Consider the following 19,914-nt stretch of genomic DNA (forward strand, 5'->3'; position numbering starts at 1 on the left):
CATGTGCTATTTGCCTGAGGCACACCACATGATAGCGAGATCCATCTTCTCACCACCTACTGGCTAACGAGGTTTCTACTCAAATTTTAAAAATTCATTCACGGGATGTGGGCTTTGCTGGCTGTTCCAGCATTTATTGCCCATCCCTAGCTGCCCTTGAGAAGGTGGTGGTGAGCAGCCTTCTTGAACCGCTGCAGCCCCTGTGGTGTAGGTACACTCACAGCGCTGTTAGGGAGGGAGTTCCAGGATTTTGACCCAGTGACAGTGAAGGAACGGTGATATATTTCCAAGTCAGGATGGTGAGTGACTTGGAGGGGAACTTCCAGGTGGTGGTGTTCCCATGTGTCTGCTGTCCTTACCCTTCTAGATGGTAGAGGTTGCGGGTTTGGAAGGTGCTGTTGAAGGAGCCTTGGTGAATTCCTGCAGTGCATCTTGTAGATGGTACACACTGCTGCTACTGTACGTCGGTGGTGGAGGGAGTGAATGTTTGTGGATGTGGTGCCAGTCAAGCGGGCTGCTTTGTCCTGGACGCAATCGAGTGATGCCCACGTCCCATGAGAGAACAAAGAAAAAAAGACATTGATTAGGTCACTCACTCAGCCTCTTTTTTTCTTGAGGAAAGAGTCTGTTCAGTCTTTCCTGATGGCACCATTCTAGTAAATCTTTTCTGCATCTTTGATCAGCTCCCAAGCTGGAGTGTGGGCTATTTTGCCACATTACAACTGTGACTACAGTTCAAAAAAGAGCCTGCTTTGGGACATCCTGAGGTCCTGAAAGGTGATAAATAAATGCAAGCCTCTTTTTTTTTTGCTTTTAAATGGGAATGTTAATGCTGCTTTTCTCACACTCGGGCGCACAACATTTATTTCAAATGCAGGAATGGGCTCTTAATGTGAAAATGTCCGAGTGGCCACTTGGCTTAAAAATTGTCCAAATGCGCAATTTCTCAGCGTGTCCCTGTTGTACTTAGTCAGTGCACCCTTTTCCAGTGTTCCTCCTCCACTTGTGCCCCTGTGCAGTGTTGCAAAATGGATTGGGGTTGGGGAGACTGAAGGCGAAGGTTTTTTAAACTCCATTGACCCAGGAGCACTGAATCTGACCAAATTGTCCAAGTGTTGCCCCCGATGGAGCTCAGCCGGCTTGGCACAGAGCCAGGGATTGAACCTGGAGTGGTCCTGGTGTGGGGGTGAGCGGGTTGGGGGGGGCAAGGTGGTGACTCGGTGCAGCCATATTGTTTACTCCTAGAGCCACTGGGGAACCTGAGGGTTTTTTAAAAAATCTGCGTTAGTCTTGCTATCTTCTTGATGCTTTTATTTTTTTAAATTTTTTTTTGCTCTTAGGGGAAGACATGACAACAGAAGGAAGAAGACAACTGGCGATATTCCTGGTGAGTGACCAAGCACCGGAGCTGAGGAAATCCAGTGCTGTTGCACGTTGCTTCTTATAGTTTCTATGTCAGCTGCAGAAAGAGGTGATCTGATCGAGGTGTTTAACGCAGTTAACGGATTAGGGTCAGCAGTGCAAACTTATTTTCTCTAGCAGGGTAGCCCAAATCAGTATGGGAAATACAGCAGCGTCACATCCTGGATCAAAGATTTGGACTGGGGATCACTACAGCAAAGGAGGGAGAAAATAGAGTGACCGTGTTCCATAAAATATGGAATGGACCAGTGGGAATTGACAGAAACAAGTACCAGGTGCCCTCCAGCAGTGGCAAAACACGAGCTAGCCTTCCACACAAACTAGAAAGACCAAGACAGTGTAGCAACAATCTTTCTTCCCAGGGACAATCCCACAATGGAACAAGCTGCCAAAGGAAGTAGTCACAGACCTATCAGTTTTCACTCTCAGGACTACCATCTCAGCAGGTCATACCTGGTTTAGGATGCAGAACAGGAGGGGAAGAAGCTTAAAATCAGACAAGGAGCATTGGAAACCGATTTTCCTCTCCCCTGTCTCCCTCCCCGCACCCCCCAGCCCGCACCTTTCAAAAAAAGAATGTTGTTGAGGCTGGGATCAAATGTAAATTTTAAAACTGAGATTTTTGTTAGGCGAGGGTATTGAGGGTAACGGAATCAAGGCAGGCAGATGGAGTTGAGATACAAATCAGCCATAATCTAATGGAATGACAGAATAGGCTCCAGGGGCCGAATGGCCCCCTCCCATTTCTATGAATTGTCTTGGGGCCTTGTAGCTGATGATTTCCCCTGTGCAGAACTTTTTGAACTTGGAGGTGATGATCACAGGGGGTTTGAGTAATGACTGCCCATCATTTATGGACTATGCTCACTTGGTCTTTTGAAAAGCACTGGACTGGATAATTGTGCATTCCATCCTTCCAGACTTGTGCTAAAGGGCACGTTTTACATAGAATTTTATAGTGCAGAAACAGGCCATTCAACCCAACATGCCCCTAGTAGTGTCCATTTGAGCCTTCTCTCTCTCCCTACTTCATCTCTCCCCATGTACATATCCTTCTATTCTTTTCTCCATCATGCACTTAGCTTCTAGCTTATCCATAAATGCATCTATGCTATTTGCCTCAACCATTCCATGCAGTAGCAAGTTCCTTATTCCAGCCACCTTCTGAGAAATGAAGTTTATCCTGAATTCCTTATTGGATTGTTAGTGACTCTCTTAGATTTAGGACCCTCCAGTTTTGGACTCCCCCACAAGTGCCAATATTTTCCTTGGGTCTACCCTATCAAACGCATTCATAATTTCATACTTATCAGTATTCTTGTTTCTAAAGAAAACAGCCTCAGTGTGTTCAATCTTTCCTGATAGCTGTACCCACTGTGAAACATTGAGCAGTTTAATGATGGGGCGGGGGGAGGGAAACCAGTTAAGCAGTTTTTAAAAAAATTAATTGAAGTGCTCTAGATCTAAGAGCAATGCCACGGGGTTCCAGCTAGTATGTTGATGCATGGGTCAGCGGGACGGTTTCGAGGAGTTGGCCACAGATAATAAATTCCTGTAGCTGCTCTAGGAACATTGCTGAATGACTTTTTAAAAATATATTCTTTCATGGGATGTGGGTGTCTCTGGCAAGACCAGCATTTGTTGCCCATCCCTAATTGCCCTTGAACTGAGTGGTTTGCTAGACCATTTCAGAGGGCAGTTTAGAGTCAACCACGTTATTGTGGATCTGGAGTCACATGTAGGCCAGACCCGGTAAGGAGGGCAGATTTCCTTCCCTAAAGATTATTAGTGAACTAGGTGGGTTTTTATAGCAATGGTTGATAGTTGTCATGGTCACCATTATCGAGACTAGCTTTATATTTCAGATTTATTAATTGAATTTAAATTCCACCAGCCGCTGTGGTGGGACTTGAACCCATGTCCCCAGAGCGTTAGCCTGGGCCTCGCCATTACTATTCCAGTGCCATTTCCACTACACCACCGTCTCCCTGGGTCTGTCATGGAAACTGCTGCCTGACAACAGAGGCTTATGGCCATTGGTCCGTTTGTCTTGTCAAGGTGACGGTATCTGGTCATTGACAGTCTACCAACTTCAATAACACTCCCCAAAATCAAAACTAAATTAGCAAGAGCAAGATAAATGATGAAGAATAGGAGAAAGTTGTTGTAAGTGCACGCAATAAATACCAGACACAGATAAATTTTTAATTTAATGCCCCCTTGTTCAGCATTGGCAGCAAGTTCCAAGAGTGAGTACAACACAAGTTAATGCTGTGGGTCATTTTTACACGTACAAAAGTCCTTGAATTCCACAGACCCCCTGGAACACGCCTTTAACATGAGAAGGTTAAAAGGAAAGGTTGAGAACCCCTGTGTTCACGGCTACCACTCTCTGTGTTTCAGGCTCAGAAGCATATGAACAATTTTGAAGCCACGCATTGTACGCCGCTGCCATCGTACGAGTTCATGCTGCCCTGGTCCTTGTAGAGGGACGGGACAGGACAGGCCAGTATGAGCAACGCAAAAGGAGTTGCGCTGTGGACCGATGCTCCGCGCATGAGACTCTCGAGGTTCTGCTGCTGCTAACAAGCTCCCAAACTGGCTCCGAGCTGTTGGATTCGACCCGTCCTGCGTGTTTTTCTGTTAACCTTTTGAGGATCCAAGGGGACCGTTTTTAGCCTTTGACCAGATCTGAAATTGCAATGATTCCTTTTTTAAATGTCTGAAGTGAGATTTGAGCGGCTGCTCGTCTAGAAGGCCCCCTGCCCTGACTGCCTGTGTTCCCTTACTCCCTTCCTCGGGCCCTCCATCTCTCTCGCTCTCTCCCATTCCTTTCCTCTCCTGTGGGCGCTGGGTCCTCTGTCCCCCTCCAGTACCTCACCTGACGGCCATTGTGCATTGGTGAGCTCTGCAGGGCGGGTGTCGGCTGAGTGTTCGACTCTGAGGGGCATCGTGGATGACTGCGGTTATCCCCCCCCCTTCGCTGGCACTTCACAGCTGGTATTTTTGCACAGTGTTTGGTGGCTGAGGCAGTAGTGGGTGGCTACCTTGGTGATGCTCCACTTTCACCTTCTCCAGCCCACCCCTCCCTGTATCTGTACCTGCCTCATTCTCATTCCTGCTAACTCAGTACGGCCACAGAGGAGTTGAACCCGACGCTCTCCTGGGGCCCGCATGACTTGGTGCCACTTTGGCCTCTGTGTTCATCATCTCTAAACAATTCTCTGGACATGTCTTTAATCACACAAGCTTCCAGCTCACCCCTCTACATTGGAAGAGCCCTACGTCTGTGAATGTCCCATCGCAGTCTCCTGTGTGGATATCTGAGCGTGTCTGCTTTCAGCAGCCCTGCACGTCGCTGTACATTCAACGCTGAAGTTTGCCCACTTGAGGAAGAGCCATTTCTATCAGCTCTTAGGCCCAGACACGCTGGGCTCCCCTGCACTCTAACCAGAGTAATCTACCCATTGCAGGAACCTGGACCACGTTACAACTTACCGCCTCGAGAATACTTACCCCCACCCCTTGTTTTGCTGAGTTACTCAGAAACATACACGTTTTGATGTCGCCGTGTTCCACTCACCTGGGCTGATGGGCCGGGGGTGGCATTGTACATACGGACAGTCAAAAAAAGTGGCGCCAGGTAAACCTTAAGTTGCAGCATTGCCGATTTCTTTTTTGAGTCTTAGAGCAGAGAAATAGACCACTCAGCCTGTCATATTCAGGCCAATTATGATGTTCCACATGAGCCCCCTCCCTCTTCATCTCACCCTAAATGCAGATTCCTTTCTCCCACATGTTTATCTAGCTCTCCCTGGTTGAACGATTCCTTCCTTGTGGCATAGTTTAGGGAGAATCTGAAAGAGCTGAGGTCCCTGTCCTGTTGTCTCAGCCTCCCCTCATCTAGTCCCCCTCTGTCTCTCTCTGTCTCTTGTTGTCCAGTCTCTCTCTCTCTCCTTGTTGTCCAGTCTCTCTCTCTCTCCTTGTTGTCCAGTCTCTCTCTCTCTCTCTCCTAGTCCAGTCTCTCTCTCTCTCCTTGTTATCCAGTCTCTCTCGTTCTCTTTGTCGTCCAGACTCTCTCTCTCTCTCTCCTTGTTGTCCAGTCTCTCTCTCTCTCTCCTTGTTGTCCAGTCTCTCTCTCTCCTTGTTGTCCAGTCTCTCTCTCTCCTTGTTATCCAGTCTCTCTCTCTCTCTCCTTGTTGTCCAGTCTCTCTCTCTCTCTCCTTGTTGTCCAGTCTCTCTCTCTCTCCTTGTTATCCTGTCTCTCTCGTTCTCTCTTTGTCGTCCAGACTCTCTCTCTCTCCTTGTTGTCCAGTCTCTCTCATTCTCTCTTTGTCGTCCAGACTCTCCTTGTTGTCCAGTCTCTTTCTCTCCTTGTTGTCCAGTCTCTCTCTCTCCCCTTGTTGTCCAGTCTCTCGCTCTTATTGTTATGCAGTCTCTCTCTCTCTCTCTCTCCTTGTCCAGTCTCTCTCTCTCTCTCCTTGTCCAGTCTCTCTCTCATTGTTATCCAGTCAGTCTCTCCTTGTTGTCCAGTCTCTCTCTCTCTCATTGTTATCCAGTCTCTCTCTCTCTCTCTCTCTCTCTCCTTGTTGCCCAGCCTCTCTCTCTCTCTCTCCTTGTCCAGTCTCTCTCTCCTTGTCCAGTCTCTCTCTCATTGTTATCCAGTCTCTCTCTCCTTGTTGTCCAGTCTCTCTCTCTCTCTCTCCTTGTTATCCAGTCTCTCGCTCCCTCCCTGTTGTCCAGTCTCTCTCTCCCCTTGTTGTCCAGTCTCTCGCTCTTATTGTTATGCAGTCTCTCTCTCTCCTTGTCCAGTCTCTCTCTCTCTCTCTCTCCTTGTCCAGTCTCTCTCTCTCATTGTTGTCCAGTCTCTCTCTCTCCTTGTTGTCCAGTCTCTCTCTCTCATTGTTATCCAGTCTCTCTCTCTCTCTCTCTCCTTGTTGCCCAGCCTCTCTCTCTCTCTCTCTCTCTCTCTCCTTGTCCAGTCTCTCTCTCATTGTTATCCAGTCTCTCTCTCCTTGTTGCCCAGCCTCTCTCTCTCCTTGTCCAGTCTCTCTCTCCCTCTCCCCGGCACCTTATTGTCACCTCTCTCTCTCCTTTTTGCCCAGACTCTCTCTCTCTCTCTCCATGGGGCTTCAGTGTGCCATCAATAACCTTGCCAAGCCTTTGGTTGACTGCCCTTGCAGTTAGATGCTAGGAGATTAGACTTAGACATTTTCCTGGTGCAACATTACTTGACTCAGATGGGTGAGTCCTTTAACTGTCCGTCCCCTTCTGCCATTTGCCTCCAGACAGGTCCATCATCTCGATGCCTCATCTTCCTCACCAATTTAATAGTGAAGACTTTTCATTGTCTGATTGGACAGACTGTCAAACGGCCTTTTTCTCCCCCAGCGTAATGTATAGTTCAAAGTATTGAATCAAAGGAATAAATCACTTTTTTTTCAATGCCCCTGTGGTTTTTCTCCCAGTGTTCCTTGTAGCAATCGAGCAAGTTTATCCTGAATCCTGGGAGACTCCAGGATAACCCTGGAGGGCTGGCAACACCTCCAAAGTGGGAGCGCTCCTGGACAGGACTTGCTTACAGCTTCATATATGGTGTATGTTTATAACGACTCTCTTTATTCAATCTTAAAATCTCCTGGGGGTGGGGGCTGTTCTTTCTCACTGATTTGAGTGCTCTCTGAACCTTTTCCCCCAGTTTGCTGACAGATTCTGGCTGTTGGTCCACAATTGCTCGACGCTACCTGGCACCTTGGGACATAACAGATGAACTCATTTCTGATCAGCTGTGGTGCTGGGATCTTCCTGTGTAGTATTTACATCAGGGGAGGGTGACCCAGCCCAGTTAGCTCCCCTCGTTCTGTTGAAACGTGCACTCTTGCTTTATCCTTTGACCCGACCTCAGAGACACGGTGAACGTATTTAATTGTAAATGTCTGATCATATGCTCGTTTCGAGGTGGTTGCTGGGGAGCGTATGGAACAGTGATTTTATACTCTGCTCAGTATGAACCTCACTAGAGAGGTCCAGACTGTAGAACCAGGCTCTGGCTGCAATGCTGTCAGTTTCCTGATGAGCGGGTTAGGTTAAAATTGACCCCCCCACCCTTCCCCCACCCACTCTGTCCGTAATGTCAGAATGGGGTTAATTGTTGATGTACTTGGACCTTCAGTATAGATCTTACCTTAATACTTATTTGACGACAAAACTGTAATGACCGGTCTCCCAGAGTGGAACCTCTTTTTTAAAACCTCTTCAAATGGGCAAAGTATCTTTCAAAACGTGGAAACAGGAGGAGACTGTTCATCCCCTTGAGTCTGTTCCACCATTCACAGAGCCCATGGTGAATCCTTATCTGAACTCCATCTCCCTGTCTTGGCCCCATGTCCCTTAATGCACCCCGTCTAGCAAAAATATATCGATCTCAGCTTTAAAATGATTGCTGAAGAGAGAGAGAGAGAAATGTTACCAGAACTTTTCATCTTGAACTCAGCAGGACAAACTCAAGAATACCAAATTTCAAAGGATGGCCACAATTTATACTACAGGAGAAAAGGGTGCTGATTGGTTGGCAGGTCGACCTGGTGTCTTAGGCTCCCCCCACAACTTCTTCAAATGGATGCTGACTCCTTTAAAAGCAAACAAGAACATTTTGGCGTATTTATTCTTTTAGTATTTTATTTATGTTTGGTCATGAAATGAGTCGACTTGCCAAACCCGTCAGCACCCTTTTCTCCTGTAATATAAATTGTTGTGATTGCTTGAAATTTGCCATTCTTCCTTTTGCCCCATTGAGTGTAAGATGAAAAATTCAGGCAGCATGTCTCTCTCTGTCACGGGTGATATTCAAGCCCTATCCTACCAATTATTAATTGAGCTAGTGCCTGCAGTCTTTTATGGGCGTGAATTCCCGCCATTGCACAGTGTTTCCGATCGCTTTCCTGAATGACCCAGCTCTCATTTTCAGAGTATGTCTGCCTGTCCTAGGCTTCCCCCACCACCTATCTCCCCCTCCCCAAACCAAATGGTTAATGACTGCGCCAAATATTTTTGTGCATCCATTCTTTTTATTTTTTTTTACTCTTAGCCATGAAGTTCTTTAATTCTTTGACCTGTTGTCTGGGTGCTATTTGTCGGCAGGGGAAGAGTTTTTTTCTATGTGACCGATCTGTGTAACGTTATCAATCCATTTCCTTCCGTTTGGACCAAACATGGAACAAAGAAAATCTGCATCCCTTCCCCCCCCCCCCCATCCCTCGATGATTTCTAAGAATGTATAAAGTGCATCATTGGACTTCATATCTGATGAGTGGTTCGTATGTGAAAATATAACTTAGCGATAAAAGAAAATCACAATTAAAGATTTCTACTTGTTCCTGTTTTGAATGGGGGATCGCTGCAAAGTTTAAGGAGTTTTATTTTAGATGTGGTTTTGAATTATGTTATCTCTCCCCCCCACCCCGCCTACCGCCCCCCCTCTCATCTCTTGCCTCTTTGTGACCCCAGCATATCCTACAGCACTTTACAACCAACAAAGTACTCTTTTGTGGTGTAGTCACTGTTGTGATGCAGGGGATGTGCACAGCACAGGAATGCATGATACTGATATTCAGCTTCTTTTAACGATGTTGATTATGGATTAAGTATTGGTCAGGTCAGACGGGGAGGACATGATTGGAAAGGGAGGGAGAATTGAAGTTAATAGTGGCAATCATGACCCAGTATCCCTCTCCTTAACGTTCAACAGTGAATGCTCATGACTCCACTAGTTTAGAAATTACTGCTGGCTGTTGAGTATTTATACACTCGCCTGCTCTCTCCCTCTCGCTTACAAGAGGTGTTAGCACATTTAAAATAAACACCAGCAGGAGGAGAGAGGAATGTTTTAATAAGAGGTTGCGATGAAACCTGAACTTACCTTCGTCTGAAGTTCGGAGTTCCCTATGATCCTCAGACCTCTTGCGCATGCACAGTCAGTTATTTTTCATTCTTCAGGTCCAGGACTGATCCTGTGCAGAAGAGAGAAAGAATGGCATGAAAACCCAGGTCAGGTGACCTGATATGGAGCATTCTCTCAGAGAGTAGTTAAACTGTGGAATTCTTTACCATAGAGGCTGGGCCCGTAAAGTATATTCAAGGCTGAGATAGATTATTAATCAGTAGGGGAATCAAGGTTTATGGAGGAAAGGCAGGAAAGTGGAGTTGAAGATTATCAGATCGGACATGATCTCGTTGAATGGCGGAGCGGACTCTATGGGCCGAATGGCCTACTTCTGCTCCTACGTCTTATGGTCTTAATAAGAGTCCCAGGGAGAGGTCCCAAACCAGGCAGGGGGACTGGGAAAGGCCACAAAAGGAAGTGCCAGGCAAGGGTAAAAGACGGGAAAGAAATAGGCCCCATTAATTCAAGCTACAAGAAAGGAGCAGAGATGTAGGTTCCAAATTAGAGAAAGAGCTGCAGGGAGCGGACTTTGAACAAAGTGGGCTTGAGAAGAGCCCTGAAGATCTGAGAATGCCGCCGACGCTTGGTGACTCTGTACTGCGGGCCGCTGGGGCAAAGGTACCCCTTTGGAGCAGCGGTGCCCTGCTTGGCACAGCTGAAGATCTGAAACTGTGTTTGTCAGGTGATGTTTGAGTGTGCTCGGAAATCCGAGGACAAGGAGTTTCAGAGTGAAGTCCTGCGAGATGGGTCATTGTTGAAGCCGTCCAAGTGGGAGCGACTTTCAGAGAGAATTCCAAGGTGCGATCTTCAAATGTGGAGATTGGAAACCTTCATGAGAAAGACCAAATTTCAGTGAGATCGGTTGGCTCACAATGTGACGAAGATTGGGATGGGTTGAGAAATCCATGGAATCGAGTTTGCTCGCATCTGTCATCTATTGTGTAGTGTGGTGTGTTTGACCTCAGTTCTCCTGTTAATTCACATGTACCTGAACGTTAGAGTATAAGATAGCTACTGTAAATTGTTTTATCTTCCTGAACTTGTATGGTAAAGTTTATTTTTGTTTGTTCCAAAACCATGGATTCTTGTGGCTTTATTCGGTTAGTAAGCTTCTTGAATTTCAAACTTTACCTACTTTAAATAAAATGTTATTGGTCTCTAACCGGATCTCGCCATATGGCCAAGGATCACAATAAGGTTGAGTACTTGATAGAGAGGAAGGTCTTAGGAAGAACTGAACCGATTGTCTGCTATTACCGCCAGCAGTAATGTCAGGCCTAACACTACAGATCTCCTCATCTTCATTGATAAAACTGCTTCCTGTGAAGCTCAGTTTCCTGTTTCTTTATCAAACACTTTTTCCCCTTTGACAGTTGTTATGATCCTTGGCCAGGGAGTTGCCCTGGGAATCCTTAACATTGACTCTGGACCCAATGAAGCCTCATGGCATCAGGTCAAACATGGGCAAGGAAACCTCCTGCTGATTACCACGTACCACCTCCCTCAGCTGATGAATCAGTGCTCCTCCCTGTTGAACATCACTTGGAGGAAGCTCTGAGGGTGGCAAAGGCGCAGAATGTACTCTCGTCCACCACCAAGAGTGGCTCGCTAGCACCACTACAGACCGAGCTGGCTGTGTCCTAAAGGACATAGCTGCTAGACTGGGTGTGTGGCAGGTGGTGAGGGAACCAACAAGAGGGAAAAACTTACTTGACCTCATCCTCACCAACCTGCCTGCCTCAGATGCATCTGTCCATGACAGTATTGGTAGGAGTGACCACCGCACAGTCATTGTAGAGACGAAGTCCCACCTTCATATTGAGGATACCCTCCATAGTGTGTGGTACTACCACTGCTAAATGGGATAGATTTCAAATAGATCTAGCAACTCAATACTGGGCATCCATGAGGCACTGGGCCATCAGCAGCAGCAGAATTGTACTTGAACACAATCTGTAACCTCATGGCCCGGCATATCCCCCACTCTACCATTACCACCAAACCAGGGGATCAAGCCTGGTTCAATGAAGAGTGCAGGAGGGAGTGTCAGAAGCAGCACCAGGCATACCTAAAAATGAGGCGTTAACCTGGTGAAGCTATAACACAGGACTACTTGCGTGTCAAACAGCTAAAGCAGCAAGTGATAGAGCTAAGCGATCCCTCAACCAACGGATCAGATCTAAGCTCTGCATTCCTGCCACATCCAGTTGTGAATGGTGGTGGACAATTGACTCACTGGAGGAGGAGGCTCCACAATACCCCCATCCTCAGTTATGGAGGAGCCCAGCACATCAGTGCAAATGATAAGGCTGAAGTATTTGCTACAATCTTCAGTCAGAAGTGCCGAGTGGATGATCCATCTCGGCCTCCTCCAGAGGTACCCAGCATCACAGATGTCAGTCTTCAGCCAATTCAATTCACTCCACATGGTATCAAGAAATAACTGAGGGCACTGGATAGTGCAAAGACTATGGTCCCGGACAATATTCCGGCCATAGTACTGAAGACTTGTGCTCCAGAATTTGCCGCGCCCCTAGCCAAGCTGTTCCAGTACAGCTACAACATTGGCATCTACCCGGCTATGTGGAAAATTGTCCAGGTATGTGCTGTACACAAAATGCAGGACAAATCCAACCTGGCCAATTACCGCCCCATCAGTCTATTGTCGATCATCAGTAAAACAGTAAGGTAATGGAAGGAGTCAGCAACAGTGCTATCAAGCGGCACTTGCTTAACAATAATCTGCTCACTGACACCCAGTTTGGGTTCCACCAGGGCCACTCGTGACCTCATTACAGTCTTGGTTCAAACATGGACAAAAGAGCTGAACTCCCGAGGTGAGGTGAGAGTGACTGCCCTTGACATCAAGGCCGCATTTGACTGAGTGTGACATCTAGGAGCCATAGCAAAACTGGAGTCAATGGAAATCGGAAAACTCTCCACTGGTTGGAGTCATACCCAGCACAAGAAAGATGGTTGTGGTTGTTGGAGGTCAGTCAGCTCAGCTCCAGGACATCACTGCACAGTTTCCTCAGGGTTGTGTCCTGGGCCCAACCATCTTCAGCTGCTTCTTCAATGACTTTCCTTCCATCATAAGGTCAGAAGTGGGGATGCTCGCTGATGATTGCACAATGTTCAGAACCATTTGTGACTCCTCAGATACTGAAGCAGTCCATGTCCAAATGTAGCAAGACCTGGACAATATCCAGGCTTGGGCTGACAAGTGGCAAGCAACATTTGCGCCACACAAGTGTCAGGCAATGACCATCTCCAAGAAGAGAGAATCTAACCATTGCCCCTTGATGTTCAATGGCATTACCGTCACTGAATCCCCCACTATCAACATCCTGGGAGTTACCATTGACCAGAAACTGAACTGGACTGGCCAGATAAATACTGTGGTTATAAGAGCAGGTCAGAGGCTGGGAATCCTGCAACGAGTAACTCACCTCCTGACTCCCCAAAGCCTGTCCACCATCTACAAGTCACAAGTCAGGAGTGTTTTGGAATACTCCCCACTTGCCTGGATGAATGCAGCTCCCACAACACTCAAGAATCTTGACACTGTCCAGGACAAAGCAGCCCACTTGATTGGCACCACATCCACAATCATTCATTCCCTCCACCACCAACGCACAGTAGCAGCAGTGTGTACCATCTACAAGATGCACTGCAGGAACTCACCAAGGGTCCTTAGACAGCACCTTCCAAATGCACAACCACTACCATCTAGAAGGACAAGGGCAGCAGATAGATGGGAACACCACCACCTGGAAGTTCCTTCCCAAGTCACGCACCATCCTGACTTGGAAATATATCACCGTTCCTTCACTGTCGCTGGGTCAAAGTCCAAAGTAGACAAAACTGAGATTCGAGAACTTGTTCAGTGAATAAAGCCTCAAGATTCTATGGTTTTTGAACGAGCAAAAGTAAACTTTACTAGACAAGGTCAGAAAGATAAAGCAATTTACAATATCTATCTTATATTATCCCCAAGTGTCAGAGTGTGGGGTACATGTGAATTTTCAGGTAAATTGTGATCGAGTGCAACACAATGCACAATAAATGACAGATGCAACCAAGAGAGAGTCCACTGATTTCTCAACCAGATGTCAGTAAACACCGTGACTCAACCAATCTCACTGAAATGCTGTCCCTTCCACAAGGGATTCCCTTCTTCACTTTCAAAGATCTAACCTGGGAACTCTCTCCAAAATTCGCTTCAACCCGGACAGCATCAACAGCGGCCCACCTCACAGGGTTTCCACGATTCTGTTCCCCTGGGTTCCCGAGTATGCACTAAAACACCAAGTTACAAGCACAACTTCAGCTCTCCGGCTGCACTGAACAGAACGCCACTGCTCTAAAGGCCTGCAGCATGAAGTCACCAACCCTCTGCTGCCTCCTTGGATCTTTACGGCTTCCACTAAGCCCTCTTCTGTTACCAGAGGCGGACGGCAGCGATGACAGCCCACCTTGCAGAGTTTCAATCTCACGTCCTGAGATTCTGTTCTCCCGGATACCCGAGATTGCACTCAAGCACCAACTCACCAGCACAGCTTCAGATCTTTGGCCGCGCTGAACTGAACACACCTGCTCCAAAGGGGTATCTTTGCCCCAGCAGCATTTTCCGTAATGGGAGCCTGTTTCCCTGCTGCTCTCTTTTTAACTGAACTGGGACCTGTCCTTGGTACTCTCCTCTTTGGGACCTCTCCCTGTCCCCTCTCCTCTTTGGCCTGGCCCCTGCCTGGGACACCTGTCTTCCATGGCACTCTACCCCCAGTCACCTTACCCAGATTTTCACACTGTTTTTCCTCCTCAACTGGGCCCAAGGAATGTAAAAATGTAGATCTGTGCGTGTGCAGCCCGCTCCCGGTCTGCGCTGAGGTCCAACAGGAGTTGAAGTTCCCGACCTCCACACTCAATGTTAAGGTAAGTATAGTTTTCATAACCCCCCCAGAAAGAAGGACAGATTTGCATTTATATTGTGCCTTTCATGACCTCAAGCCATCGCTTGACAGCCAAATTGCACAGAGCAAGATCCCATGAACAACAATGTGATAATGTCCAGATAATCTGTTTTTTAATCACTTGTTGTTCCAGTACAGGAGGAGGCTGTTCTGTCCATCGTCTCTGTACCGGCTCTCCAAATGAGCAATTTACTTAGTGCCATTCTCCTGCCTTCTCCTCATAACCCTGCACATTCGTCCTTTTTGGATAATAGTCTAATTCCCTTTTGAATGCTTCAATTGACCCTGTCTCCACCACACTCACAGTGCATTCCAGATCCAAAACACTCGATTGACCCTGTCTCCACCACACTCACAGGGCATTCCAGATCCTAACCACTCGATTGACCCTGTCTCCACCACACTCTCAGACAGTGCATTCCAGATCCTAACCACTCGATTGACCCTGTCTCCACCACACTCTCAGACAGTGCATTCCAGACCCTAACCACTCGATTGACCCTGTCTCCACCACACTCTCAGACAGTGCATTCCAGACCCTAACCACTCGATTGACCCTGTCTCCACCACACTCTCAGACAGTGCGTTCCAGATCCTAACCACTCGATTGACCCTGTCTCTACCACACTCTCAGGCAGTGCATTCCAGATCCTAACCACTCGATTGACCCTGTCTCCACCACACTCTCAGACAGTGCATTCCAGACCCTAACCACTCGATTGACCCTGTCTCCACCACACTCTCAGACAGTGCGTTCCAGACCCTAAACACTCGACTGACCCTGTCTCCACCACACTTTCAGGCAGTGCATTCCAGATCCTAACCAGTCGATTGACCCTGTCTCCACCACACTCTCAGACAGTGCATTCCAGACCCTAACCACTTGATTGACCCTGTCTCCACCGCACTCTCAGACAGTGCGTTCCAGACCCTAACCACTCGATTGACCCTGTCTCCACCACACTCTCAGGCAGTGCGTTCCAGACCCTAACCACTTGATTGACCCTGTCTCCACCAGATTTCTTTAAATTTGTGCCCTTTCATTCTCGATCCATTCATGAGTGGGACCAGTTTCTCCCTATCTACCCTGTCCAGACTGCTCAAGATTTTGAATATCTCTATCAATTCTCTTCTCAGCCTTCTTTTCTCCCAGCTTCTCCAATCTGTCTTCATAACTGAAGTTCCTCATCCCTGGAGCCATTCTCATGAATCTTTTCTGCACTCTCTGACATGCCTTCACATCCTTGCAATAGTGCGTTGCCCAGAAGTGGACCCAATTTCACAGGGCAAATATTGAACTCGGATGCTGGGGAGAACTCCCTGCCCTTCTAGAAACAGTGACCATAGGATCTTTTACCTAAGTGGGCCGACAGGACTTTGGTTTAACGTTTCATCCCGAAAGACCGCAGGGTCTTACCACAGTGGGGTATCTTTGTGCTCAAGCCTCTGGAGTGGCACTTGAACCGATGACCTTCCGACTCAGAGGTGAGAATGTTGCCCACTAAGGTACAACTAACACACTTGCTGATGATGATGACATGTAAAAAAAATGGCACCTTAAGTCAGGTACGAGTCAATGGTGCAGTGCACTGCTGGAAGGCAAGGAACATCTGGGGAAAGAACAAAAGCCCTTCCAAGGCCTGACTAGAGTTCCAGTGTTCGGTGAGGGTCTTCTATCACCTCTGCTTGGTTTTTCTGGCTTGCAGCACTGAATCCCACCCCTGGCGATGTGTTTACCCACTAGGCTCTGTGTTGGCTGGCCTACTTCAATTGTTGCTAACTTGCGTCAAACAGGCCTGTTAGTTTCTCTCAGGGGGGTTTTGTTCTGGCATCCTATCTTACTCCAGATGTCTCACAGCTCTTCCTTAAGCAAAACTACTTCTTACAATCCCATGTGAGCTTATGTGTCAGGTCCTTGGTCATGTAACAAGCCCAGGAGTTGAACAGGAATCTTCCTTATTGTATTTGACTTACTGAACACGTCACGAGCACTCTTGCAACCTTGTAGACTTCCGAAAGCAGCAGGATAAACACTGCCTTGTGAAGTGGACTGTAAGCTGGAGAGCAGTAACGCCAATTTTTGTGTGGGGTTTGGTCAAGACCCTTGGAAGTTCCTACCCCTGTTTTAATGGCTTAGGGAGCTCACGAATTGGACAAGACATGAAATGCATATTTCATTCTCGTTGAAAGTCACAGAATCACACAGTGCAGAAGAGGCCCTTCGGCCCATCGAGTCTGCACTGACACGTGAGAAACCTATCTCACCTGACCTACCTACCTGATCCCATTTACCAGCACTTGGCCCATAGCCTTGAATGTTATGTCAAGTGCTCATCCAGGTACTTTTTAAAGGATGTGAGGCAACCCACCTCCACCACCCTCCCAGGCAGTGCATTCCAGACCGTCACCACCCTCTGGGTAAAAAAGTTTTTCCTCACAATCCCCCCTAAACCTCCTGCCCCTCACCTTGAACTTATGTCCCCTCGTGACTGACCCTTCAACTAAGGGGACCAGCTGCTCCCAATCCACCCTGTCCATGCCCCTCATAATCTTGTACACCTCGATCAGGTCGCCCCTCAGCCTTCTCTGCTCCAACGAAAACAACCCAAGTCTATCCAACCTCTCTTCATAACTTAAAAGTTTTATCCCAGGCAAACATCCTGGTGAATCTCCTCTGCAAGCAAATTCGAACAGGAACAAAGCACACTTGTCTCAGAATTACATAAACTGCCAAACGTGCACACAATTTAAAACATGTCTTGCCTGCTTTTACCATTCCGCATTGTGATGTGGGGTATTGGAATGTGAAGGGTGCCTCTCAGTAAAATCAAGTTTAGCAACATAATAAAAAAGGTATGTAGCCAGGTAATATCTCAGGTATGCAGCCTTCCGAATCGAGAGCAAAAATGAACAAAGGTATGAATAGAACAAGGGAATGAGGAGTGGTAAAACAAACACGAGAAGCATCCGTGAAATGGTTGTTGAGCAAGAAAACCTTTTTTAAATCGTTCATGGGATGTGGGCATCACTGGCAAGGCCAGCATTTGTTGCCCATCCCTAATTGCCCTTGTTCAGAGAGCATTTTTTTAAGAGTCAGCCACATTATAGGTTGTAGGCCAGACCAGGATAAGGATGGCAGGTTTCCCTCCCTCAGGGATATGAGTGAGCCAGGTGGGTTTTTACGACAATCAATGATAATTTCATGGTCACCATTACCAGGGCTAATTGTTCATTCCAGGTTATTAATTGAACTTAAATCTACCAGCTGCCATGGTGGGATTTGAACTCTTGGTTCCCAGAACATTATCCTGGGTTACTAGTTCTATGATTCCACTAGTCCAGTGACATTATCACTGCATCAGTCATTGTGATCAAGAAATTGGAATTAAATCTTAAAGGAAAAGAGAGCTGCATTTTCTAGCTTCTTTCACTTGGCATATTGTCTTTTCCTTAGGCTTCTGTGACATTTTCTGCATTAAACTTGCTACCTCAAAGAAAATTGTTGAATAATGAACAGAGTTAGTTATACAAAGTGAATAATGGACAGAAAGTTGGTGGTATTGGGGTGAATAATACCATGGTGAATAATAGAAAGATAGTAATACTGGGTGAACAATTGGCAGAAAATTAGAATAATGCTGGGGTTAATAATAATGAAGAGGGGAGCAGTACTGGGGTGAATATGAACAAAAAGAAGTTAATACTGGGGTGAATAACCCACAGACATTTATGGATTAAAACTAGGGTAAATAATCAATTGAACAATGTACTTGCTACTGCAAAACATAGAAGTAAAGAAAGTGCAGAAATTGGGAGAGGAAAGCGTCACAATTAAGAAAGTTTAAAATGAGTAGAATTTAATTATGAAGCAGCAAAATACCAAAAAAGCAATGTGTAAAGAAAGTCAGTCAACCTCAAGATTAAAAAGGAGTATGTTCATTCAACCACACAAACTATTCATATATAGTACTTTTTCATAATGGATACCAGGAGTGAATTGCTGTCTGGAATCCAATCAAGGAGTTTGGAGTACAAATTGAATAGCAGGCTTTGACTGCACAGAAATCTAATTGAGGGGTTCAATGCTTTATATATAGAATTATAGAAATCCAGGAGTGAGTTACAGGCTGGAATCTAATCGAGCGGTTCAAATGGTTTATATATAGAATAGTAGATACCCAGGAGTGAGTTACAGACTGGAATCTAGTCGAGCGGTTCAGACAGTTCATATATAGAATAATAGGTACCTTGGAGTGAGTTGCAGACTGGAATCTAATCGAGGGGTTCAGATGGTTTATATAGAGAATAACAGGTACCTGGGAGTGAGTTACAGATGAATCTTATCGAGGGGTTCAAATGGTTTATATAGAGAATAATGGATACCTGGGAGTGAGTTACAGACTGGAATCTAATCAAGAGGTTGAGATGGTTTATATGTAGAATAATGGATACCTGGGAGTGAGTTACAGACTGGAATCTAATCAAGAGGTTGAGATGGTTTATATGTAGAATAATGGATACCCCGGAGTGAGTTATGGACTGGAATCTAACCAAAGGGTTCAGATGATTTTAATTTGGAATAATGGATGCTCATGAGTGAGCTATAGTCTGGAATCTAATCAAGGGATTCGGATGGTTTATATACAGTACAGAATAACAGATATCTGGGAGAGTATAATAAAGTCATATGAATAATCCAAAGTAGAATAAAGTTAACGTAAGGGAAGTAGAGTTAATCCATGGCAGGGCAGCTCAGTCAAGTGGAATGCGTGTCCTGTAATATGTGTGAAGTCATGGATGCTACCGGTGTCCTAGATGACCACATATGCAGGAAATGCTGTCGGCTGCAGAAACTTGAGCCCCGGGTTTCAGAGTTCGAGCGGTGGCTGGAGTCACTGTGGCACATCGGCAAGCTGAGAGCTACGTGGATAGCTCATTCAGAGAGTTGGTCACACCGCAGCTTAAGGGCCTGGAGACAGATAAGGACAAATAAGTGTTGAATAGACTGTTGGTACCTGAAGTTGACAAGGCACCGGGACAGGATGAGATGCATCCAAGGATATTGAAGGAAGTGAGAGTAGAAATTGCAGGGGCACTGGCCACAATCTTTCAGTCTTCCCTAGACTCAGGGGTGGTGCCAGAGGACTGGAGAATTGCAAACATTATGCCCTAGTTCAGTAAAGGTTGTAAGGATAAGCCCAACAATTACAGACCAGTCAGTTTAACTTCAGTGGTGGGCAAGATTCTAGAAACAATTATTCGGGATAGAATTAGTAATCACATAGAAAAATATAGGCTGATAAGGAAGAGCCAGCATGGATTTCTAAAGGGGAAATCGTGTTTAACTAATTTTCTGGCGTTTTTTGAAGAGGTGACAGAGAAGGTCAATGAGGGTAATGCTGTTGATGTGGTGTACATGGACTTTGAAGAGGCACTGTGCCACACAACAGACTTGTGAGAAAAGTTATTGTTCATGGAATAAAAGGGACTGTAGCAATGTGGATACAAAATTGGCTGAAAAATAGGAAGCAAGAGATTAATGGTCAATGGATGGTTTTTGGGCTGGAGGAAGGTTTGTGG

At 46.4% G+C, this 19,914-nt stretch overlaps 3 protein-coding genes across 4 annotated transcripts in view; all 3 read left to right on the forward strand.

The window, feature by feature from the left end:
- The window catches only part of abhd16a (abhydrolase domain containing 16A, phospholipase), a 69,730-nt gene extending 65,336 nt beyond the window's left edge, over positions 1-4,394 (forward strand). For both annotated transcript variants that reach the window (XM_078566451.1, XM_078566452.1), the window contains 2 exons: positions 1,341-1,387; positions 3,826-4,394. In XM_078566451.1, coding sequence (XP_078422577.1) covers positions 1,341-1,387; positions 3,826-3,909 — 131 coding nt within the window. In that variant the 3' untranslated portion in view covers positions 3,910-4,394. The remainder of the gene's footprint in view (positions 1-1,340; positions 1,388-3,825) is intronic.
- Positions 1-19,914, forward strand: part of LOC144695488 (TNF receptor-associated factor 2-like) — a 498,558-nt gene that overhangs the window by 407,416 nt on the left and 71,228 nt on the right. The gene's annotated exons all lie outside the window — the stretch shown is intronic.
- LOC144695299 (uncharacterized) lies at positions 4,141-7,171 on the forward strand. Its single transcript, XM_078566202.1, has 4 exons — positions 4,141-4,149; positions 5,268-5,355; positions 5,554-5,691; positions 5,934-7,171. Exons 1-4 carry the CDS (start codon positions 4,141-4,143, stop codon positions 6,614-6,616), a joined length of 918 nt encoding a protein of 305 aa, XP_078422328.1. The 3' UTR covers positions 6,617-7,171.

Source organism: Cetorhinus maximus, chromosome 21 (genome assembly GCF_964194155.1).
Source record: "Cetorhinus maximus chromosome 21, sCetMax3.hap1.1, whole genome shotgun sequence".
NCBI lineage: Eukaryota > Metazoa > Chordata > Chondrichthyes > Lamniformes > Cetorhinidae > Cetorhinus > Cetorhinus maximus.